The sequence below is a fragment of the Egretta garzetta genome, unplaced genomic scaffold (genome assembly GCF_000687185.1).
Source record: "Egretta garzetta isolate BGI_Z169 unplaced genomic scaffold, ASM68718v1 scaffold768, whole genome shotgun sequence".
Taxonomy (NCBI): Eukaryota; Metazoa; Chordata; class Aves; order Pelecaniformes; family Ardeidae; genus Egretta; species Egretta garzetta.
In genome coordinates, this window is record NW_009260594.1 from 916,646 (window position 1) to 943,124 (window position 26,479).

The 26,479-nt window shown below is 40.4% G+C and overlaps 1 protein-coding gene across 1 annotated transcript in view; it reads right to left on the reverse strand.

Moving 5' to 3' along the window:
- SLC1A7 (solute carrier family 1 member 7) overlaps nt 1-26,479 on the reverse strand; it is a 55,940-nt gene that overhangs the window by 18,576 nt on the left and 10,885 nt on the right. Inside the window, exons 3-7 of the mRNA XM_009644646.1 lie at nt 19,729-19,944; nt 7,546-7,588; nt 6,479-6,698; nt 2,953-3,052; nt 1,126-1,359 (exon numbers count right to left, since the gene is read on the reverse strand). Coding sequence (XP_009642941.1) covers nt 1,126-1,359; nt 2,953-3,052; nt 6,479-6,698; nt 7,546-7,588; nt 19,729-19,944 — 813 coding nt within the window. The remainder of the gene's footprint in view (nt 1-1,125; nt 1,360-2,952; nt 3,053-6,478; nt 6,699-7,545; nt 7,589-19,728; nt 19,945-26,479) is intronic.

The following is a 26,479-nucleotide window of genomic DNA, read 5'->3' on the forward strand; positions in this document are numbered from 1 at the left end:
TTATCATTGATTTTGTACTAATTACTAATTTGAAGTCTAAATTAGGTAGAGGAAGATAGGTATTTGTCACCAGCTGTCATAATTTCAAAATCTGGATAAGAATTTGGTATTTTCCAGTCTCTCTGTAAAGTAACAGTGATAACTTTAGAAATCCAAAAGCAAAAATGAGATAAAAGAAAGTTATCTTTTCCTTTCTTTAGCCCTCTTCTTTTACAGCTGATGGTAGAAATAAATATGTGAGATGTGCTAAAGAGACCTATTTACCTAGCATTTTCTGCTTGTGCTGTGCTTGTACTTGTACTTGTATTACTGCACAAAAAGTGGTAGATACAGCTGCTCTTTTTACTTCAGAGTAACAAGCCTCCAGCCACAGATGCTATGAAACTGTATTTTCATTATATTGGCTACAGGGAAATGTTTTTTTAGTTGTTGCTCTTGTCTCCATTCCATGCAAGTCAATCCCAGGCCTTTCAAGCACTTCTCATGCACCAGTTTATCCATGTTGGGAGTCATTTTCATAACCAGTTCACAAGCTGTTTCCCATTTTCACTGTACCTTTGTTCAGCTATGGTTAAAACCCATTGTATATCCTCCCTAAAAAGGATGCAAAAATATTATTCCTTGAGCAGAACAGCTAAATACTTTCCCAGTGCTGGACAATAGCTTGCAACCACAGTCTTTTCTTAGTGTACCAAGAAACAAAGACTAAGATTAGTAGAAAGGGTGAAACATTTCCACATGACTGAACTAGGAGGTTCTCCACCAACACCAAAAATTATGTCCAGACAAACTGTATGTCTCTTAATATATTAACTTTATAGAAGCACAATGTTTGTTTTTGTGGAAAAATACCCTTATTTCCTTTCTAGTCCTCTAAGAAAAAAACATTTTTGTCCAGTATTTTTTAAACTGAGGGAAAACAATGTGACAAATACTATTGTCAAATGGCTTCTACACATAACTTCCAAATGTTGAGAGACACGTCATTTACAAATATACCAGTGAATTTGACTTCAGATACAAATATATCTGCTCCAGTACAGCCAGAGCACGCTGTTCCCAAGAGACAGCTGGAGTAAGGATCTAGCAAGTATTTGTTGCGTTTGACTAGAAACTGTGTAATACCTGGAGGACGTGGCCAGAGCAATGAGCAAGGCTTGAAGAATCCCTCTGATGAAGACAATGGGATTTTTCTTGGTGATAAAGAAGTACATCATTGGCAGAATAAACAGCCCATGCACCACTAGGCCGCAAACCACTGTAATGGCATAGAAACCCAGTTTCTTCCCAATGGCTGAAGGATCATCCATTTCTAAGATTTTTCCAGCAATTAGGAACACAATTCCAAATGGAAAATACCTGAGCAAAAAGAAAGACAGTCATTATTAGGAGACAGCTCACTTCCATCAAACAGTATGAGATGGGAAAGCCTTGTACTTCCCAGCACCCTGTCTGGAAGTGGCACAGCTGGGTTCAGTTGTTTTATCAGACTAAGCCCCTCTCTCCCACACTTGAGGAGTGTGCCCAAAGCACTGGGCTAAACGCTCTTTTATGCTGGGTACTCCTCAGCACAGCTGAGGTTATGGTGCTGGTCAGGAATGACTTTAAAATGTTTTGGTTCAGAAGGCAGCTCTGACTTGTTACCTTAAGGCAGGTCATTTACTAGGGAGAGGGGGAATGAATCCTAAGCTCTGCTCATCTGCTTGTGCTCGTGTGACTGTTCATGGATTTTAGTTGGATGCTGTTAAGTAAATGTTTATGTTGCCTTTGGAAGACATGGGAGAAATACCAATATGTGTTCAACATGCTCTTGGACTGCCTGGGAGTTTGCTTCAAAGCAGATAGATAGGCAGAAGAATATTTAGTTTCTGAACCCCCTCTGAACTCGATGTGGGATAGGTGCTTTGTCAAATCTGCTGTGCTTCTGTGTGTGGCTAGATACAAAGCCATGGGTGCCAAAAGAACTTAAGATTAAAATAAAATAAAATCTGGGGGCATCCAGCCATCTTCCACTGGCAGCTGTGCCATTTCCAGAGACTTGCCACTTCCCCTTCAAATCCTTCCAGAAATTACTACCCCCTTGGACCCATCTAACCATGCGATCATTCCCTGACCCAGCTCAGTCAGACTGGACCAGGTAGCTGGAAACAAAGGCTGAGTGCTGGAAGTGGGATCCCCTCCATGTTGGTTTGAACCACACTGGGGGACTTTCTGAAGCGTGGAGAAGATGCTAAGCTGGTAGTTTTTGCTTTTGGCAGTCACCTACTGTTCCTCTGATCTTTGGGGCAGGCAGGCTGGCAGGTCTAGCTGGCTCTCAGTGTAATTTAGGATTGCTCTGAAGGCTTTTCCTAAGCGAACATGGCCCAGGATGTTTTACTGAGGGCTATTTTATTGACTTGGAGACATCCTAAGTGCCAAGCACTCTGGGTATATGATCTCCACTGTGTTGTTCAGTGCAAAGATAGCCAAGCTAGCAGCAACCACACTAACGACAGTAGAGTCATGTCAGCACAAGAGCCCAACCCTCTCCTGAGCAAGCTGAAGTCAGGCTAGTATTTGTAGTTGAGCAGTGTAAGGGATGGAAGTACCAGTTCAAGGATTTCATCATGCTCTTCCCCTGTGTGGGCTGGGTGTATTATAATCCCTCATGGCCTGCCTGAGGATTAGCAGTGCTCCTAAGTGCATAAGCACACATCCACCCAGCTATACCATGTTTTGTTATTTGGGTGCAATATATAGGGTGCCTCTGTCAAAATTACAATACAAGCCAGGGACAGGATGTGTATGTATGTATCTTCCTTCAAATGTTGAGGCCCTGCAAACCTAAGGATTGCTCACCCTCATTTATTTCCCTGGAAATAAGTTTATGGCATTTCTGTGCATCCTCTTCTGTTGACATTTTCTTACTCTTTTAAAAAAAATATTGATTTCCCTACTAAAACAGTTACTTACCAAACAGCGACTGCCACTATCTTCATGACAGATTCATTTAAACACTGGCAAAAGCTGACCAAAGGAACACCACTGTTTCCCATTCTTCCCAACATTATACCTGCAAACAAAGGCATTCAGGTTCAATTTCTCAGGTGCCTTCAATGCAAATCCCCAGAGCTTTCCCCCCTTATTGTAATTCAAAGTGAACTAAGTGGGAAATGACTGGATGAATATAGATCTTCATGCTGTAGAAACAGACATGGTATCTGAAAATCTCACACAAACACAAGGAGAGCGTGGGGGAGCCAGGCCACAGCCCTGTGCTTTGGCTCTGTCCAGGGCTCTCTCCCCTGGCTGGGTGGTCTGCAATTCCCTGAAAGTTTCCCTGTGGACCTACTATTGTACTGTAGATTTAGCGCCCCTGGCAGCAAGACTATTCCCTTAACTATCTTTCATAGAGCCCCCTGAGATGGATTTACTTGCTCAGAGGCATCCATGGAAGACAAACTGAAAAACCTTTTTCTAATGAGGGAAGCTGTCTCTGCCTGCAGTCTGCCTTACTGCTGTGCACTGCATAGAACTGGGCAGCATCCACAAGACACTCATGGGACAAAGCCAGTATTGCGGTTTGTTCTGCTAACAGGGAGTTAAACCAGGGGTCTCCATCCTATTTTTAGTAGATATTTGTCCACATAATAACAACCAACCCTCATAATCAGTCAGGCTTTACAAACTTGGGGGGGGATAAGGAAATGCAAGTTCATGTGAAGAAAAGCCAGAGTGCTATACAGACTAACCAGCAAAGAGAAAGCAAATTTATGTGCACCCAGCACTCAGAAAGGAAAATAATACAGCTCTAGGATGTGTCATCTAACTATATATTCTCCAGACAGTGTTAGTTTCTAATAATGTGTATATATAGGCATAATTTTCTATTTTATTGATTTTCTTCCATCACTCCCTGAAAGCATTATAAGTGATGGAATTAATTGCTCAAGGAAACACTTCAAAAGCTAGCTGCACCAGGGGAGACTGCCTTTGAAGGGAATTTCATGAGGAAGCAGGGGGCTATGAGTGGGGTGTGTACTGCCACTTGCTCTGGATATGCAGTGTTCTTGCTTTGAGCAGGAGCCTGGGCTCTGTCCCTCAGACCCCACATCTGCACTGGCAAGCCAGGTCTCAGGCAGCACCACTTCCAGGGCAATCCCCTCCTGAGGCAGGGAGGGAGGCTCTCAGCTGTTTTATCCAGGGATTTCACAATAACAGTGCATTCAAGATGTGGGTTTATAATCCTGTTAATATTAATCTAAGCTGTAACTTTTAGGTCAGAAAACAACACACTTCTATTAAGCATGTTGCTCATCTTTGGTAACAGGACATTAAATATAGCTCAGCTTTGTAGCCTGGTTGGGGGCAGTTTTACAAGAGTCTTAACTTCTAATTCTGTATAATGCAAAAAAGAAGGAACATGTTCTCTTTTATTGTACAGGAATAACTGAAATTTGCTCTTTAAAACACTGTCCCACCTAAGCATGTGGCTATTGGTGGGGACAGACAGGGGAGCAGGCCAGGACTGGTGCCTCCTGTCTGCAGCCCTGATGTGCCATTTCAGTGCAAACATCTTCCTTGTAGTGAATAAATAATGTGTGATCCTCCAAGAAAAAAAGATCAGATGTCTCAGCTCTTAGCCACTTGCCATAATCTTTAACAGAAATTCCTGCACATTGTGTGAGAAGAGGTAGTATAGCTAATCACAGCTGAGCCCAGCATCAAGGCAGAAATAGGAACTCATACCCACCCTAATGCCATTTTTCTGTGCCTAAGTGGCGTAAAAAGACCTTTGTGCAAATAAGACTCAGCCAAAGTGAGCAAAACTGTTACCAAGCACTAAGGACTGTATACATTCTTTTGCAAGAAACAAAAAATCTTGAAGGATGCTCTTCTTTCCTAGAGATTCAAGCCACACGTCTCCTGTCTCATTGCTTCCATTTTTTTGGGGAGTGCAGAAAGCTGAAGACAGTGATAAATGCTTGGCTGCATCCTTTGTTCAAAACAACAGTCTGAAATAGTCACCAGTAGATGACAAGTTTTGAGGGTTTAGTGTCTCAGGTTTCTTCGTGGCTGATACAGTCACAGGGGACGCAGCAGCTGGGACTATACTGCATGTGGCAGTACCAGCAGTACATTTTCTGTACGTCAGCCAGGAAGAAACCAGCTCTCATCTTCCATCTCTTGAGCTCCAGGCCAGCAGGACTTAGGGGCATGGTAGAAGTAATACATTCAGTTCTGGGAAGACAATGAATGATCTTCTGTGTTCAGAAGTATAAATACACCCTTGATCCTAATAAAGCACATGTAATTAATTTGTTCATATCCAATACTTTTTGACTGGAATAGTGTTTGCTGTGACATCGTACTTTGGGAATTGGCTATAAAATACTACAAACTGCGGGACAGCCAGTTTCCACCAGTGTTGCATATGGAACACCACCCACTGGAGAAACAAAAAGAGACAAATCTGCTAATTTCAGGCTTGATTTTTGACCCCTTGTAGTCGTATGAACCATAATATAATAAATACAGTCAAAGTTGCTTTATGGAACTACCTCTGCTGACTAGATTAATTTCCAAGAATAAATTTAGATAAGGAAAATTTGATCAGCATTTTCTTGTAAAAAACATCAAAACTTTATCATTAACTAGGGCATGTTTGTTTAAATTCTTTCTTCCAAATCCATAAACATAATATAATACACATGGCACCAACGAGTTCCTCCAGCAAATTAAACTGAATAAATTAGCCAGACATGTGGTAAAATGTGACTAAGAACGGGTAAGAACAACAAGCAGGGCAGGTTCCAGGGCTAAAGTAATTTTCTGTCTGGTGAGGGGAACTTTAGCCAAGGAGTTTGTCTGGGAGCAGGTTTTGCTTGGGTTGCCAGCTGCAAGGGTGAAACATCCAGCCGTGAGAGCGGGGGGTGTCTCAGCCTGATGCCCCCGAACCAAGAGCAGTGCAGGAAATTTCCTTATTCCTGTGATAAAACACCTGGAGATCTGGGTATTAGAAATATAATAACTTCCTGACCTTTGGAAAGAAAGTCTCTACGGACTTGTTTATTTCAGAATTTCTTGAAACTTTGTCTGAGATTTTTGCCACTGTCCCAAGAGTGAAACAGAATATTGGGTCTGAGCTGGCATAGTAATTCCTACCCCCTCTGAGCACACTGTATGAGTGTTCCTTATAGTTGGGAAAAAATGGTTCATAAAAAAAAGCTCAAAATAATCCAGAAAAAAAGAAAAGAAAAAGAATCTAAGTACATGCACAGAAAACAGAACTTCATGGAGCAAAAGCCATCAAGGATTTTGAAGGTTTATCTTTGAAAGATTGGGAGAACAGCTCTGTAACAGTCTTGCCCTGTTCCCCACAGAGTTTAGATAGAAGCGGTTAAAAAAGGTGAATCAAGAAACTGAACAGCCCAACCCCTATCTTTTTCTGTTAAATGGGTACTTGGATTATTGCAAACCAAACATGTCTGAAACCTACCCATTGTGGCAGAGAATATCACAATCCCTAGCACATTCATGCCGTCACTAGTGCCTGGTTCTGACTTGTAAATCACTTCAGGAGGGGGAGTGATATCCAAGGCAAAATTCTGGACATTGGATCCATTCTCATCCTGGACCCCATAAATTATAATGCGACGAGTGGTGCTTTCAGATGATGCTTTGTTAGATTTAATGATGGGAATACTCTTGGTGCGATACTGAAAGAAAACAAAATAGTTTTTATTATAATATCAAACAACAAGGCTGCATGTTAAAGGGACAAGCATAAAAAGAAGAATGATAGTTCCTGTCCCTATGCCGCTAAAATCTGTAAAAACAGTTGAATTTTTGGAAAAGCATAACAAAATCAGTTTCCTATAATCAGATCCTTGTGCAGCAAACACACTGTCTCCTGACAGAGCTACTACAAGACATAATTGGGAATGACTTCCTAGAGGTTCTGAGTGCCCTTCTCTTAAAAAATATAAGGTTCCCATGAAATATTCTCCCAGGTGAAATAAATGTAGCCATGCCTCCTGCTCACTCAGAACTTTTAGATGAGGTTTTCTGGCCAAATTCCAATCTGAGTAATTAGATTCTTCCCAAATACATGATTTTGTTACTTTAATTGGACACAGTATTCTGTTCTTCCTTTGTGGGGTGTTACTGTGTGGTCTTAAAGAGATTCCAGCTACTCTGTGAATGCAGTCCCCTGGTAAGAGAAACCATGCTCTAGGCATACTGGCATAAATTGTTCTGCTTCCCTTCAGCACCTTTCTTAAGGTCCTCAAAGATCTGGCCTTAGGTGGACGTGGAGCTGACATAGGTGTGCATGTCTATTCTCTAGTCACACTGCGCGTTTCATGCTTGCCTGTTTTGCCTTCAGATACCAAGGTTGCTGAGGCTAATGGAAAGGGACTCATTCATTCCTAAATGCTGAAGGTACTAACAGTATCTGAAGTAATATGCAATGTCTGTATCTGGATTCTGTTTTACTAAGATACATGTTTTATGTGATGCTGGCTCATCTCTTTCATCAGTGGTAATAGGAATATAGCCACTTACCTGCTTGAATGTGGCCTCAACAAGATTGGCTGGAAACATGTTCCTAAAAATGAACAAATAAAAGAATAATTTCTATGGAACTGAAAACAACATCTGTTTACTGTGTCTTGGGTCTCCCATGGTAAATTAATTATTTACCCTCCTGGAGAGCAAGGGCTGGATGGGTGCAGAAGACTGCCATTCTCTCCCACGTATGCCATACAGCTGTCCCTGACTGAGGAAGGCTCAACAGAGAGACAGTTCCTCAGAATTAAAGTTTTGGGACTTGCTTCTAAATACCTGGACCAAGACACAGGGGTTCTAGTTTCAGTTTCTGGCTCTGCCACAGTCTCCATGTTGTAACTGGGGCGACATTATTGCTATCATTCCCTTCCCCATCTGCTAACTGGGGAGAAGAATATTCCTTTATTGCATATTTTGTCTTCCCTACTTAGATAATAACCTGTTCAAGACAGAGTCAGCATTCAGGGATGTATTCCTGAGACCCCTGGGTGCTGTAATCTACTTTGGGACTTTAAAGTACTCCTGTGAGATGATCCATAAGCTTTAGTACCTCCTGATACATATTCATCACTAAAATTACAAGTGATGTAGACTTTGCAGTGATTTGGTCAAGAACAGTTTTCTTTTCAAAAAGAGGATCTCATTCCTGATTAAAAGAATTGAGACTAGAGCTGTACAGTCTCTGCTAAGTTTTATTTTAATATGGTTCTGGGACTGCAGAACAAGAGCCCGAAGTGAGGCCAACATCTTCATCTTTGCTCCCAGATGAGCTACAGAGGAAGGCAATGACCATACACTGTGAGATCTGCAGTGAGACCGATAGATTTTTAATTCCAAAAGGGACCCTTGTGGTTATCTTTTCTGACCTGTGTATCTCAGTCCACAACATTTCACCAGTAATATCTGGAGCTAATTTATAACTTTGGGTTGAGCTAGATTACTACTTTGCAGAAAGACTTTCAATCCTAATTTGAAATGGAGAGCACACCCTCTACAGGCTTCAAAGAGGAATCATAGTATAGTTGGTCAAAAAAAATAAGAAATCATATATTTCCATGCAGCATTTGGGAATCAAGATTTGTGTGATAGTTCTAATAGGATCATTTTCTGAACTGATTCATTTTCAACCCAAAGCTTCTGAAACTAGAAGCAGAAGACAGTGACAGCCTATTACCCGATTATATGCTTTCATATACATATATTTATGCAAGGAGAAACTCCTGAATTGTCTAACCAAAAGACTTTTTATTTAAAGTCCTGCTCAAAATCCAAGACAGGGCAATACTTAAGTATATGTGAAAAGCCCGTTCTCATTCCAAAGAGAATTGCTATATATATGAACAGTTAAATGCGTACTAAACAGACATTTTCAGGACCTGCTTTCCTCTTTGCAGCAGCAGCAGCAGCAGCATATGCCTGCTGCTACGGAGTCACAGCAAGAGCATGCTGTGCAGCACTGGCTTAGAAAAAACAATTTCATTGCTATTTTAAGTGATCATAATGTGACATTATGAGGCATTGAGAGCAATTGCTACAAAGAGATAATTAATTATCCTTTTCAGGGTAAATCAGAGGGAGAAGAATTTTAATTAAAGGGTAGTAGTACCATCCAATGACTGCAACAGAAGATTGAAAATGAGGGGGTTTTGTTGGCCCCCTGTGTGAGAACAGATAAGCCACATAAAAGCATCACTGGTCATTTTGGTAAGGCTGTTGCTTTAGGGCAAACTAGTATTACACAGACAGGTTACTACCAGGCAAGACATGAGGTTGATGTGCAGCACTTTAGTTACTCTTCTTTAACTATTCTGGCCTTTCCTCACCTCAGTGCAGGTGAGACAGTTGTTTACCTGCCCCTTGCAGCCTGATCTGCTACCTGGCAATCCTGCGGGATATCAGCATACACCGATTGTGCTGTACACTGCAACATTTGCTTCCATTTTACCAGTCCTGCTTAGGAGCCCCAGAAATGATGATGGCTGTGTGCTACAGGCATGTGATAGCACAGGACAGCAGCTTTGGCCATATAAGAAAATTATCATGTTAGCAAGGTTTAGTTAAATTAATGCAGACCCTTTGTGCACACTTTCATTTAATCAGAGTGATTTAGCTTAAGACACTTAAGACACTGTGTAGTGACGTGCTTAGCAATGAACACCACTCACTATACCGTTGTAAGGAGTGCTGTACATCCGAGTGCTGTGCTGCCATCAACAGAGCTTTCACCCTGCTAACCACAGCACAAAGCACTGGGTTATCTCCGCAAATCATCCATAAAGCTGATGATTCTCTGATTCAAATGTCAAATCCGTAGCCAAAGCAAGACACAGACAACAGCCAGCTGTGCATCGCTTTCCTATCAGATGCAGACACAACCTTCTGCTCGAGCCTCAGGGCCTTGGCTGACAGGGGACTAACTGAAAAACAGCTGGATGGGGCTGGACCTGGGAAAGATGGAGAGGATGTTTATAGGAGGGGGAAGCACTGGAGAGAAAAGATGGTTACTGCCTTATTATGCTTCATAAGGGAATTCTGCTTCCAGATTGTTAAAGGCTTCATTGATATTAAATTGTCTTTGTTTTGTGATTTGAGATGATCAGATGAAAGGTGCTACAGGAGTGCACGGTGTTGGTGTGATGATTGTGCTCTGACCTCCTGAGTGACTGAATTACCCCGAAAGCACAGCTCCACACTGAGGATTCCTGCACAGCTCTGAAGATGAATGTCACGTATGAGCTGTAGCTTTACAAAGAAATATGAATTCAATTTCTGATGGTTTCCACTTTCTCCCTTAGTGTTACAGCCCTAATTAGTAGAATTAAGAACAAATTAAGACTGCTAGAAAAAGGAAATATCATATGGTTAGTAGCTAGATTAAATGTTAGACAAATTTGTGGAGGATTAAAGCATTTTGTTTCTTTATCATTCTTTATCCTGGAGGAATTACAACTACCCACTTAATACTGGATGCTGGAATTCTCCCAATATTTTTTAATATATTATGCACTATGATCCAGTCTTTGAGACTAGCCTCACCAAAATTACACAATTTATCCAGTGAAGGGCTGACCTGAATGTGTTTGCCAGAGCTTCGGCTTATTTTTTATTTTAAGCTGGTTTACTTGGATTGAAAAAATCCAGTATTAGCCAAAATTTAGTTTTGTTAATTAAAAACATTCAAGAGAGCAATTCGTGGATGAGAACTCTAATGGACTAAAAACAAATAATGAGAAGAAAGTATCAAACTGTCACCTAGAGCTGGGAGATGACTGAGAGTTGTTTGTTGGTTTAGTCAGGCCCCTTCAGAAACATTTCAGAGCTTTAGAGGTATATTTTGCTGCATGTTGATATTTCCAGCCATGAGCTGGATGTTTGGCAGGCATCTCCTGGAAACGTTACCACTGGGAGTGGGTGATTTGACTTTTTAACATGGAACTGGAATGAGGGCTGCCCGCCTCCTGTAGGTCTCTGTCCCACCAAACCTAAGCATCGTGAAACACCAGCTGGAGTGGGAGCTTCAGTCTAGCACAAAATCCAGACACTTGCATTTGCCCAAACATATTACAAAATTAATGGCAGAGTGTTGCAGCCTGTTGATCTCTCCTTGTGCTGCCTACCTATCTTCCAGGCATCCAGCCTGCAATCAGATTGGCCCCTGCAGATCTCTACTAGCTTTACTGTAATTCTGGACAATATAAAGATCCACCCACATGGATCTGGTATCAGAATCATAAAGTGACTCTGTCTCTCTACTCAGAACAGGCACCGTGTTTATCACTGACGTATATTGAATTAAAGACCCTGGCAGTACTTATGAAGTAATAATTCAAGCTGAGCTACTCAGTGCTGTCACCAGCTGTAAGTGCTGTTGTGTTTATTCAGTTAAGAGAGCTAAGTAGATAAAATACTTCTAAATATCCAGCATTACTTTCCGATTGCTTACAAGATACAGGACACAAAATAATAGCGTGGGAAACTTAAAATCATCTGGGATTCATTTCTCTACAAGCAACATTGTCTCTAACCTCAGTGGCACAATTCAGCATTCCTAGCAAAAATTATTTCATGTAATAATAGGGAATTAAATACAGTGAATAACATTGAGTGAGACTGGTGTGGAACATAGATAAATTTAGGTCTAAGACAAGGATATGATTGTAAAACAGAAATTGAGACATATGTTTTCTGGTTGCATAAAAAATTAAGAGCTAAATACTCTCTACCCTGAGAAAGAACATTTCCCAGAGCATCTTCTGCTTCAGGAATTCTGCCAGACAAAGCAGGAAAGTTCAACACAGGCTAAAAGAGTGAATGTGCATGAAATTTCAGTATCAGCTCAGTGAACCTTCTACAGACCATGAGCTATTGAGCCACAGCTGGCACAGCATGCCTGGCCTGCATTTGCTGTGATAGCAGCGTATACACACAAGTGACCTACTAACACCTTCTCTGAAAGCATCCTGCTGTGATGCACAGGCTGGTTCATTCTACTGGCAAATTTTGGAGTCCTTCCCTAATTCTGTATGGGATAAGAAGATCCAGACGTAAGGATGTACTGAGCTAGAAATGTGTATGTATGACTAGGGCAACATGTGTTCTGCAATTTGATAGCCATGGAATTTGAAGAAAATCCTGAAGACTTGTATCAAGTACAGACAGCACCTGGTCTAATGAGCAACTCCAAGGGTACAGCTTCCTTCTACACATAGAACTCCTTAGTACCTTGCCACTACAAAAGGTGGGAGGTCTTCTTTCCTTCTCCATTGCTTCGCAGCACTTAACCTACCAATTAACACTATTAACTCATTTTTGCTTCTGTAGCATTCCACTGCGTTAGGAAGCTGAATTGTGTTAGGAAGACACTTTTCAGCTCAGGCCATGCCTTGGCACTGCCCTCAGGATGTGGAAGCCCTCTTGCTCTCTTCAGAAGGTTGCTGACTGAGAACTACAGTAGTGATACAAATACCAGCACTGTTAAACTGGTTTACTGCTCATGTTGTTTACTGAATGGTCCACAGAACCTGAGCCTACAGCTACTGGGATAGCCAGTTTGATCGCTGCTGGATAACTTCTGTTGGAAATCATAGGCCAAATTCTGGTTGCAGTTATACTACTGAATATCTGAAATACTCATTCTAAGTCCTGACTACAACATCTGTTAATTCAAAGCATTCAGCTTTTTCAGATCTTTTTAATAAGAAATTAGGCCAGCTGCTCTAGCGTAAGAGCAGCCACAGGTACGGCAGGGGGGGGGTCCTCCACTCAGAACACCCATTCTCTCTGGGACACTCTGTGTTCTGCAGCAGCAATCTGCTTTTCTCTCAGACTCTGATGTTATCACTACCTAATCCCTGCCACACCAGACAGTCTTTGGCTGTAGTCTCCCATGCTGTGGAATTGAAGCCATGAGACCAGGTTTTTGCTACAGACGTGTCCTCATAATATTTTGTTGACCTATATTTGCACTGGGCATAAAACAGCTTTGGACACTCTGCTCTCAAATTTGGACTAGCATAGCTGAGCTTGTAAGAACATGGTGTTAAGACTGGGTGTTTGACAGTATTCTAATACTTCAGTCTTTGAGATCTTATCCTGTCAAAAATGGAGTCTGAGTAGCTTGACATGACGGCTGTAGTTTCCAGGTTTTATAGATGTGCACAAGAATGAACGGCACTATGGCTCCTATTTTCTATAGGCTGAGGTCCTTCTCAGTGACATTATCTTAATCTCAAAAATTTGTTTGCTTTTGCTGTCCTCTGCATGACTTCATCATCAGCTGTGTAGACTCCTGACTACTGTTACTGTACCACAAGAGCCACAGATCCTGTCCTTAGTCATATGGGTATACATCTGAAACACCTTCCCACTGGTGTCAGTAGGCTCCATCAGGGTTTGCCCTCCTGAAATCAAGGGCAAAATTTAATTCAGCAAGACTGAACAAATGACATGTTTCAGGGCCCACAGGAGGATGCATCTTGCATTCAGTAGTTACCTCCAGTGCCTCATCTCATTTCTCAGTATCAATCTTACTACCTCTGGTTAAAAGGACCAAAGTAGGCTTTTGCAGAATTAATGAAGCATTTAAATCCTCATTATTGTGATAAAAGATACTAATAGAATGCAAGAATCACTAATCAGGTCTAAGCCATTTTGTCTTGCTTGTCTTTTTTGCAGATCAGAGCAGAACTCATATTGTGGACTCATTTTGCCAAACACGGGGACTTTTTATCTGTCCTGAAGGTGACACTGTTGCAAGGCCTTTCACTTCCAGTAAGGGATCTGAAGGGTGAACCTCCTTACCCTGCTTCTTCTGGAAGAAAAAGTCCTTACACAGCCCCAAGAGGGCTATGGCTTTCTGAGAAAATCATTCTTTGGAGTGGAAGCATAAGTACATCACATCTCTAGGAATTTTGAAAAGCCTGAATCATATCAAAGGTAACATGACAGGCCCAATGCATTTCCCCTATGGTTCCAGCAAAGCAAAGTTATTTCATAAAAAGTGTACATTTACATTGGAGGATGTCCAGGCCAATTGTCAGGAGGATGGACAATTTATTTCCTGTTAGGAAATAAATCTCTTTACTGCTTTCCTAATGCAGTATTTACTCCTGGCCCCCATGCACCTCCTCTTCTGCGAATAAGGCATCCTGACCAGAGAGCAGAAACTGCTTCGTAGTCCGTCTTGTCAGTGTTGTTTTCATCATGGAATTATCTTTTTTCCATGTTGGTTTCCTTTTGTGCCAAATAGGAACCACACATTTAGGGGCTTCAGAGTCCTTTGTAAATACCTGAGGTTCAGGCTTCTGTGCAGCTTGAACTGCTTAAAAATTAACCAGAAGTGAACATCTGGTCACATACAGTGCAGAACAGTGCTGGCACCAGGCTGGTTTTGTGAGGTAAAAGAAAACTGGCAATCTGAAATGAGTAAAAATGGTAGTTTGCCATAGGGGACAGATAAATATTTCTATCACAGTGGCTTTTGGCAAAAGATACATACATTCATGTAAGGGAAAGTTATTTTAAAAAGTTTTTTCATAGTTTAAACTCTGGATCATTTAATGCACTATTAAATATCTTACTGTGTATATATACAATTCAGACTTCAGCTGTAAACATTTTAAAGCATGATTTCTGGTTCTGCACAGCCTGGACTTTTTCCAAATTACAGCAGATTTTGGGTTTCTCCTGCCCTATTTTCAAGAAACACAATTTCCATAAAATAGCATATAGGCCTTAGCTTCGAAAGAGGGAAAGGAAATTATTTTAAAGAGTGCTCAGGATTCCCTGAAAACATAAATCCTCTACAGTGTTTATATCCTCTTCTAATTATTAATGGTATAAAAAAAAAACCCCTCTCTTGGTTAAGCCAGATTGAGTTTCCCGGTACCTGCTATTAAATTGGATGCAATCCTGAATATTCAGTGGTAAAATGCTCTGACTTAGCCTTCCAGTAAACTCCAGAAATGTACAAATGTGTGTGTCATGGGCTAAGGCATGATTTGATCCTGAGTGTATCCACTGAATTGTTTTATCTGGAGCTTTTGAACTGAATAAGCGTGTGTTGTCATACTGTCTGGTTAGGCTTGAGAAAGACTAAAAATGTATGTGAACCCTGCACTTGCTGGTGCCCAGATTTGCACATGCCACCAGCCTAATGTAAAACAGGAGGGTCAATCCCTCGTTTGGCTGGGATTTGTTTCCTCATGTGAATGTTTATGGTGTTTGTTTGTTTTTATCTCATCAGCCAAATTTTGTTTCCCTTGGTGACAAATGCAAGTAGCATGATTTAAGTTGCAACAAGATTTACCCTCCTAAATCAAAGGTATTTTGATAACAGTAACAGAATGTGGTGGAAATATTAACTGCTAATGTAAACAGTGTGGTCCTGAGTCATATATCTTGTTTTACAAATGTTTGTCCCCAAATTATAGTCATTTTCTATTCTGCTTGTCAGGTGAATATAAATTGTAGAATTAAACAAACCTAGTATTTTAAAATGAATGCTACTCCTCTAAGTATGCCCCTTTTTGTCCTTTTGAACAAAACACTCAAAGCCTGGATTATTTTAAAAAATCTGTATCTTCCCTTTCTTAATTTCTTAACTCACAAAACACTACTAAAAATTCACTCTTTTATTCTTGGGGACATAGAACAGAGTTAATTTTGATAATTCATCCAGGAAAAAGAAGGTAAAAATGTGTGTTGATTCATTGTTATTACTTCCATTGAGGTGCCCCAAAAGCCAGATTCCTAGAATAAGACTCCCACTAGGTCATGTACGAGTTGGGAATATTTGCTCTGGCATCACAGATTTTTCTAAATAATCCTCAGTGAGGTAATTTCTTTTCCATATATCTTGGTTCTCTAGCTGTAAAAAAGGAAAATGGTCCTTGCCTACCTCACGGAAGTATTGCACACCATGAGGATAAATTCATTAAAATTCATAAAGTACCAGGTACTTCAGTGTGTTAAAAAGAGCAAGATGATCCTTAGCCTGAGAAAGTATAGTTTTAAATATGGAAGAAAATATACTTTCATGAGCCTTGCAGTGCTTGCACCAGAAACCTTGAATATAATTAAGGCAGATTTGTACATCTGTCTCAACATAGTAATAAAGTGGCAGCTAAAGAGAGAAGTATCTTCAGAGCAGCGTCTCCTGCACAGCTTCAGACTCACAGCTGTCTTCTGAATTACTTGTCCGTAGCCCAGATCCTGGCACACTGTCAATAGGGAGGGGCAAGTTATGGAAGGGGAGATTCCCGCATGGGTATGAAAGTGAACTACCTGGTTAAATGGGTCTCTTCCACAGACAGCAGAAGATTTATTTGGTTTAAAGCTATATCAGATTAAATAAAAAATTCAGACATTTAAGGCCAAAGCAGCACTAAAGATACTAGGTGTAAAGACTAACTGAATGTTGGAAACAATTCTATTATGCTGCATCCAGTGGCCTCTCTTTCCAGACTGAATCTAGGAGGGAATCGGCAGGGGCAGATTCACATCACAGATCTTGTCCCCAGTCTCTTGGGGTTCCCTCTAGAAAGGAAGTCTTTCAAGTACTGCTGTTTAGCGTTGCAAAAAATGGTTGACTTGTGGACATAATTCACAAAATTCAGTACATTGATGAGATTGCGTATTTCCTGGCTGATGTGAGGTTTAGAGCCATTTCAGAATTATGCAGTACAGTGTCACTGTTACGTCCTAATCAAGTCATATATACTGGAGGTTTTATTGGTGGGTTTTTTTTTTTTATATAACAGACAAATATACAGGGAAAGGACCACCTGCAAAATAATGCAGAGTAATAACGTGATTATTGATTAATGCTGCAGGTGTTTAGGATGACCATGAGGCTCTGCAGTAGTTCATGGTTTCATTTATTGCTAAGTCAATACATTCTTTAATTTCTGATTAAAACCACTTCCAAAAGCAAAATCCTTACCCCAAAATTCAAGAAATTCAATTTCTAGCAACATCATCCCTGCCAAACATAACAATGTCATATAAAACATCACAAGAAATAATAATGTATTTCATCATTTCAAAGTGGCTTCAAATCTGAAATCAGTGAGGGTGAATATGTGCATCACCATGCCAAGATTCATGCTTTTAAAATAAACCCTGCAATTATGTCACATATATCATCTCTCCACTTGTACATTTAGCATTCTTCATTTGCAGAATACCAGATGTTTCCTGTGTAAACTTCTGTGCACATATGCAATTGATAAATTGAGAGGAAATTAATGAATTGAGAAGATAAGCCAATCTGGGCTGAAAAAGATGGTCTCCAGCTGTGAATGGAAGTGATTTATCATTGAGCTAAAGGATCAGCTTTTGTAGCTCAAACCAGCAGATACATCATTACATTTAATCCAGACTTCCACATAGATACTTAGGAGTTTTGCAACTGCCTTCAGCAGAGCCAGGATTTCACCCATAGTGTTTGCCTAGGCTGAAAGCCCATTCCCCACAGTTGAGTTATTCTTATTCATTTAGTAAATGTGGTTATTTCCGTAGCGGAGGAATAAAAACCATCAGTTTGTGCACTCGGGGTAGAAAGATTGCAGCTGTGACTGCTGCTTAGCACAGCAAAGGGAGAGTGAGATTTATTCTCTCTTTTTAAGCTTTGATAATGAGAGTGGCTCGTTGGCCTGTCGTTGTTGACATCTGCCCAAACCAGTGAAGGCTTTAAGGTTTCGCAGACCAAAAGCACATGCCTCGTTGGAAACATGAATACCTGAAATATGCATGCAAACTATTACAATTTGCTCAGGTAAATGTTTGTAGGAAGTGAAATTATAGATGATATTTGCAAATATTTAGATCAGGACACAATATTTTACCTGCAACAAGGCTCAGCAGAATAAAGTGTTCCCAAAACTCACCACTAAACCTGTGGTGTACAGGGACTAGCCAGGCAGAGATGGAGAGATGAGATCGTGACTCAGATCTCAGGTTCCAGTCATGCAGCCATTAGGTTGTTTTATGCAAACATGATACTATAGAACTGAATTTAGACTTTGCACGCCCAAATTGCTTTTCATCTGACTCATGTCCATGAACTGGCTTACTCTGGGTCTCAAAAAGCAATTGGGCTGGTACGAGGAATGGGATGGGAATCTATGGCAAGGGAGACCCTTTCCAGTGACAGCTGTAAGGTCAGTTTGGATGTAACATTGCACTGTGTCTCATTATGCCTTTACCTGTCTAAGACCAAGGCCTTAGGAACAGCTCAGCACGCAAGAAAGGGTTTCCAGACACTGCCACTATGAAGACAATCGTTAAGATTACAGTTTTCTTAAATTCCCTTTTACTTCTTATGCTACTCTGTTGTACTAAGGGATTCAAAGCTCCAGCAACTTGCTCAGTTCCTTCGTCTTGGTGTAGGAATTATAGTACTTTTTATGCAGCAGAAACACAATAATGTGATTTAACATTACATCACAAACACACACGCATGAATTCCACTGCACGTACATCAGGGCAAAGTCACTGGGGAGATACAGATGCCATGAAGTGGGCATCTTCCCACTGCAGATGAAGAAGGTGGGTTTGTGGAAAGCTACAAAAGAGAGTACGCTCAGCTGCTGCTCCATGACTAATACAGTTTGGCCCATTCTCAGTAAGACATTGATACAATAGAAAAACATGCAGGTTTCAGATGGCCTGGCTAAATGCAATTGAAGAGAAAAATGAGATTTTCATAAGCTTTTCATCCCAGTTTCTTCTGATTTGAGGTCCCGGTAACTCTAATTAAAGTACTTTGGGTGTTGACACCCTGTCAGGGTCAGGAATCTGGATTTTTGAAAGACAAACTGTGCAACATTTTTAATTCTAATAAGCCAAACTCCAAAGAGAACTCTTTATGTTTTAGACACACACTGGGCCTAGATGCCCCTGCCCAATATGGTATGAGATCACCAGCTTGAGAAACTACCAATGAAAGGCAAAACTTAGTCTAAACTTAGTCTTTCTGCATGAGCAAAATAAATCTGAGACACATACTATGTTTGGTCAGGAAACTAATCCCACTAGCACCTGAAATGTTGAGACAAAGAGGGATATTCAGGCAAGGCTATAAAAATGCCATCAGTGCTCTAATGCTGGTCTGAAAGAACAACCCTCCCTTCTGCCAAAAAAAGTAAAACAAACAAGAAAAAGCCACAAAGCAGAACAAATAATGTGATAAAAATAAGGAATAAAAAGATCACAGCAGTGGTCTTTCTAATTGTGTTGTCCATCTGAGAGTTGCTATGAGCAGTTGTAATAGCACTTTTAAGAATTATTTCCTGAAAATGTGGATTTCAGCTCTTATATTTAAGGTTTTGCCTATTACAACTATCTGCCCTTATTTAAATTAACATTACATTTTAATACTGTCTTGGCCTTAATAATAGATTTCATTATGAGCTCCACAGGCTACATGTGATTCTGTGGGGGTAAAAAAACCCCTGCCCCAGTGTTACTAGTACTTCTGATACATCTGGTGGTCATTCATTTAAATTTTACTAGAAACAGCCAGTATAAACTTCTGATAACTTGAAAATAATCTGAGTTTTTCTTGATTTAAACAAAATGTTCATCCTTAGGTTCAGAACTTATCCTCAGGCCACAGTTCCTCATGCAGTTAAGTACAGAATGTTACCTTCAGAAAGCAGAAAGAATGGATGTAGTTACCGAATTAAGTCAAGCAGTGCATCTGCAGAGCTCATGATGGGCTTTCCACCCTCTTCAGTGCTCTCCTTCTGTGCTGCTCCACCGGGATGGATAATGGAGACCATAATTATTCCCACAATCACAGCCACGAATGTTGTCCACAGGTAGTAAGTGACGGTTATTATACCTAATCGACTGGAAGTCTTGGCATCCAGGGCTGCTAGCCCAGACATTAAGCTGTGGAAAGAAAACACAACACAAATGGTATCTTTTGCATACCATTAATGCAACTGAAAATCTAAATTCCTAATTATTGCAGTTTACCTGCTTTGCTCAGGATTGTCTGTGTATCAGAGTTCTTAGAAGCTGGCCAGTAACACTAAAGCTATAGCCTCTGTGCCTAAAGGGATGTTTCCCAATTGCCATGCGAGATCCTGGTTACTTGAAGGAACTTGCAAGCTCAGGCTGCGCACATGGGGACTAAATCCTATCGCCTGTTCCCTGAAGCTCGAGGGATAGTTTTACATAACCTGCACATGTGACAGCTCAGTTCACAGATGCAATGGCAATAATCAGTCATAGAAACTGAAGTATGAAACTCTACACATAATTTTACAGAATCATAGAATAATTGAGGTCAGGATGGACCTCTGAAGGAAATCTGGTGAAGCCATTTCCTGTGTGAAGCCAGACCACAACTTCAAAATGAAAAACGTTAAGGGGTAATTTTGTCAGATAGTCCATTTTTTATCTAAAAGAATAACTTTTTTTCTTTCTAAACCAATACAAAGCACAATATATTTTTGCTTTACCAGGGGGCACACTGGGGAGTGGACTGTGACTCAATGTGCCTCCAGTTGAAGTGGAGATGGTATATGGTATGTAGAGGAAACTCCTTCAAGGGCAGGTGTGGCTGCACAGTGCAAGCAAAGAAAATGCTATGGTCACTTCACCCTTCCCTTTCCCGTTTAGCTCCCTGCCTACCACCTCCAGAGGATGACCAGGAGTCATCCTCTTGCTTGTATAGCTTGCCTCTGCCAAGCTATACAACTCTCTGCCAAGTGAGTCCCCATCCCTGGAAACATTCAAGACCAGGTTGGATGGGGGTCTGAGCAACCTTATCTAGTTAACAGTGTCCCTGCTCACTGCAGGGGGGTTGGACTAGATGACCTCTAGGGGTCCTTTCCAACCCAAAACATTCTAGGATTCTATGATTCTATAAGTGCTTTAGCTCCCACTGACCCTCTTTTATAGGCAAGTGAGCTTTATGAGCTTTATGAGCTTTATGAGCTTTAGCTCCCACTGACCCTCTTTTATAGGCAAATAAGACAGGGCACTGCTTGGTCCCTGAACTTGCTCCAGGCCGCTCTGACATAGACTCTGATGCTGTTTCCAAGTGACCTGAGGTTGAGATTTGAGTTTCCAGTGACACCAGTGTTGCTTGGGGCTTCTGGGTTGTATCAGAAATAGTGTGGCCAGCAGGACAAGGAAGTGATCATCCCCCTGTACTGGGCACTGGTGAGGCTGCACCTCAAATACTGGGTTCAGTTTTGGGCCCCTCACTACAAGAAAGACATTGAAGTGCTGGAGCGTGTCCAGAGAAGGGCAACGAAGCTGGTGATGAGTCTGGAGCACAAGTCTTATGAGGCGTGGCTGTGGGACCTGGGGTTGTTTAGCCTGGAGAAGAGGAGGCTGAGGGGAGACCTTATTGCTCTCTACAACTACCTGAAAGGAGGTTGTAGTGAGGTGGGTGTCGGTCTCTTCTTCCAATTCACAAGTGATAGGACAAGAAGAAATGGCCTCAAGTTGCACCAGGGGAGGTTTAGATTGGATACTATGAAAAATTTCTTCCCTGAAAGGGTTGTCAGCCATTGGAACAGGCTGCCCAGGGAAGTGGTGGAGTCACTGTCCCTGGAGGTATTTCAAAGATGTGTAGATGTGGTGCTTAGGGACATGGTTTAGTGATGGTGTTGGCAGTGTGAGGTTGACAGTTGGACTTAAAGGTGCTTTTCAACCTAAATGATTCTATGTTTCTATGAATAATTCTCTGTAAACTCTTCAAAGCATACATCTCAAGAAAACTGCAGGTGAAATAAAATGCCACCTTTACTATTTGGTGTACCCCACTGTCTAGCTTTCTCATTAAAACAACCGTTTACCAGGTCTTTCCTCACAAATAGTCATTTACTAAGCTGCACCTCCTTGAATGAGATCTCCTTGACCTCCCTCTGCTGAGTGAGGTTGTCTAGAGCCAATGCTAAAGTGCAGCTTAGCCTTTATAGTAGATTTAATGAAATCAAATGGGTGGGATTTAGTGCTCAGGTTCCTGCTATCCACTAGATTAATTAAGAAAATGTATTGCTTTTCTGCATTGCCAGTCTCTTGTCTAGCATGGGTTTTGTTAACACTATAGGAGCAAGGGGAAACATTGGTTGCACTGTAATATGGATCATTTATGAAAATGAGCATCTCGATAACTCTCATTCTCATAACCATTGTTCTTCCCTCTCTTTTAACATTATATTTGATAAAAATTCCACCTTTCTGCATGTCTGTGTACAAACATAGCACTACATATTAAAAAAACAGTAGCAGCAATGATACTTAGTTCCTTGGAATTTCCCTTGGATGGGTCCATAAGGAAGAGTAAATATTCTAAAATATTTTTTTGAAACAACAGTTGAGTTAAATATATTTAGCTCATTTAACGTGTTTTCTTTCTGTACAACAATCTCTATGTTGTTATTAAATTTCTAGTACTGAAGTCTTCTTGCAGGCTGAGGTTTCACAGGCCACTGAGCCAATTCAACAACTCGTTGAGGCCCAAAGGAGATACCTGTATTGTACTAGACTTCAGCACTGTTCCATCCCCCACCCTAACCTTCCCAGAAAAAATAGGAAAAATGAAAATCATGTTGATTTTTAACTAACTGGATGTTTTTCATGGTAATAATTTTCAGTGTTCTTTATAGACGTATTTATGCAGGGAAACAGACACCAGTGGTATAAAAGCCTGACAGTTGACAAGCAGATCTGTAACTTGCAGCTAGGACATCGTACAGAGTTATTACTTGGAGGGGGCACTACCGAGGAGGCAGACAGTACACTTCTCCTCCTGGTACTGCCCTGAAGGTACTGTCAATGTGGTAAAGCCACACTGTTCCTGTTGTCCTTGATGCCATTGCATTGTGTTTGTTCTGCAAAACAACACGGAGATGATCCCTGCACATAGCACCTGAACTGTCTTTATTGTTCACCTAACAAGTATGTCCAGAAGTACTTTGGGACAAAAATCCTAATTAATTATGTCCAGTGATTCATGTGCCTTTGGGGGTGCTACCTCAGCCTCAAGATGTTGGGCTGTTAGGATCTGGGGGGATGTTGTGCAGCTAGAATCTAATCATATATTGGCTCTTAGGTGACAAATCCTGAAGGGGGCTAATAATGAGATTGCTCTGTCTTGGGGATGTTCATTAACAAGATCATCATCTATAATGAGATTATCCTGTCACCAGATAAAGTCATGCTCAGTTCATGCTGTGATGAGAAAGTCCTCAAAAGTAATTAACTATGGAGGTGCAACAGGGGTAACTGTGGTGTGACAGATGCATGAACAAAGGCCTGGGTTCAGACAAAGCCCTGTGCTTTTCATGGCCTGCAATGCTGAGTTTTAAGAAGGACCAGTGGAAGCAGCTCTCCAAAGGCTGTGGAGTAATGCTGGTCATGTCATTTTAAGCAATTGCTCAGAATCATTTTCAGAAAGGAATGCCTGTAACTAGTATGAGACAGTAATCACTCATTCACTATTTTTCATTGGGCTTCATATGTTTGATGTCAGAGGGAACAGGACAGAAGACATAAAGTTTAAGAGACATATTGATTATCACAGTTATAGTATGAAGTAAGCAATACACAGTTACATCACAGGAGTTCCTCACTGTTGGTCTCTAGAGGTCTAACATTCACATAATGTAGCCAAAGAATGACAAGAAAAAGTACTTTTCTTATTTCTAAGGAAGTCAGGAGGAATACACTTCCAGATGGTTTAACTTAAGATCACTGTATCATGTTCAGGTTTTCCCTTTAAGTCTAATTTTCATCAGACACTCTCAGCTACATAAAATCTTCCCCAACAGTTTCCCAAACTTAGTCTAAGACTGAACAAGGATGTTCTCATGTCATCCACTACTAGACTCTCATGGAACGCAATGGAATGAAAAACAGTGTACCTTTAATTCTAGTCAAGCCTCAGAATCTGGTTAGGTTTGAAATAACAGGACAGATATTGGATTCATAGATCAAAATTGTTTGACTCACTATGTAGCTAAGTAGCTTGCACAGGTACATTTCATGTGTAGCTCCCATAACATGTTTTAATGATTGAACAAATGGATAAAACAGGATTAAGACAATGAACAACAATCTGCAGCTTTTCTGAATAATCACAGTACATCTCTCTCATTTGATCAGTCTGGCAAAAAAATTTCCACAAACGTGTAAGTTCATGTAAGTTTCTTAGTTTGTATAGAAAAAAAATTATGTCAAGCCTAAGGCTTCCAAAATACATGTTAACGAGTTTTGGATGAGATATTAAATCTTGTAGTGCAGGATTTAAGTGAAATCTCTGATTATTATGATTTAAGAGGTTTCTTGCACCTTGCTTTGAAACATCTGGTGCTGGATATAATAACAGACACCATAATAAACTAAATAGCCCCATGACCTCTTTATCTCCTGCATAGATTTTTCCAATTACATGTAAAAATGATCTTCCTGTGGCTTTTCTTTCTGCTGTCTAGAACAGTCTGCTTCAGGGTTTCTTTTTTATTCTATCTGGTTTATCCAACAAATCTTGGATGAAATTGTGTGTTCTCAGACACTGCACATGATTTGAAGAATAAACTCCAAAATTGTTGCATCTGCTGTATATCTGTCCTATGGTCCTTACACATCTGTGGTTTTCAAGCCTCTTCAAAGTTGTGTTCTGATAATCTGAAGATCTCTACACAATGCAAACCTGATGCTCCACAATATTTTCAGGCTTACAGTCTTTCTAAGGTTTATATTTTTATTCTTAGCAAGTAAAAGATATGTGGCTTTTTTATTGGCACTTAGGTAATTCTACATGTACTCTGCTTTGTTTTCTGGGAAATAAGTGGTTCTGATGCAGCCAAATCTTGTCTTTGAACTATCTAGCAACATTTTTATTGGAGAAAGAAAGTCAGAAAGGCAGTAAGCCAAACAGCAGCATTTTGATCAAAAGCTGGATATGGCCAATAATTCAAAAAAGTTTTTTTTACTTGCAGCATTTTAGTGGGACAGATATTTAAGACAATTATTTAACTAAGACTTCGATTGTTTCATTGCTGATTGTTAGTAAAAAAAAATCTAGCTAAATTATTTTATCTAGGATGGCTTGATTAAAGTTTGTTTACTTTTTTTGGACAGTCTTCATGTAATTTATGAAAGGTTACAATAAATTATTTCTTTATGGGGTCCATGTTGAGGGAGGAAGGTGGAAGAACAAAGTCAGGATCAGTGGAAGAGCTAATGAAACCTAGATTAAGCTATTAAGGGAAGAGGAAGACCTCAGCAACTCCAGGAATTATTATTATTATATGTGACTCATTAAAAATTTAGTCAGTTACTAGGGTGTTTAAAATAGCGATAATAGTACAAACCAATGAAACTGTTAAGTAGTAAGTTTCACATGTGCTTTGAGAGATATCTGTGTAAACCCCCCAAAACTACTATAGCAATTTTGACATAATGAGGAAGGGAATTCTTTCAATATCTTGGAAATCTAATTAGTCCCATGCAAACAAGTAGCTAAACCCTTATGAGCACCTCTAGGCTTGTTCTGGCTGTCACTGATAAGCATCAGAGTACTTACGAAGTATTTTATTTACAAATAAAAATAGAACTTTCTATCTTCTCTGTAATTCTCTAGTTTTTTCTGTTGCTCTCTGATAAAAACCATGTTTTTTGACCTGTCTCAAGATCAAAACCTATATCCTGAGAAAGGGAAAATATAAGAAGCTGCTGTTAAGACCCCATTCTGCATGTTTATTTTGTCTTCCTCTCCACCAGAAGCCATCTGGATGTTGCTTTGAAATAGATGGATTATGGATAAAGTTATCAGAAGGGATTAGTGTGATTAGAAAGACATTAATCCTGTCAAGAAGTAATGGTCAAGTATTAACCACCAACAGTTGTTCCTAGAGTCATGTTTGTTTTCATTCATCCCATACCCTCCCTCGCATTCTCATTTTGTAATTGCATGCTGTAGAAAAGACCTTGCTAAGCAAGTTCTCCCAGTGAGGCTGGGAAGCTCCTCTAACAGCTACATTAGAGATTATTATATTACAGTTGAACATCATGAAAGTGAAGTGCTGGGCCCCACTAATGCTGCTTGATCATGCAGACAGACTGTCGCTTACCTTTTTGTCAAGGTCAGTGCCTTCAAGTTTCAACATGGTAATAATCTCCATTTCCATAGCACAAGCCATTTAATCATCTTAAAATGCTTTATTAATATAACCTACTATCACACAGGAAGTCAGTATCTCCATTTTACCGACAAGGAAACAGAGAAATCAAGGCACTTTAAAGACAAACAATTTGCAGTGAAGAAAGATACGCCTGAAGTGATCTCTTCACTACTGCAGTGGACCATCAGACTTTTTCTCATCTGTGCCCAGCTATCTGTGCTTTCACGATAGGCTGCTTGTCTTCCATGGAGGAACAGTTTGCAACAAAGAAAATAAGACTC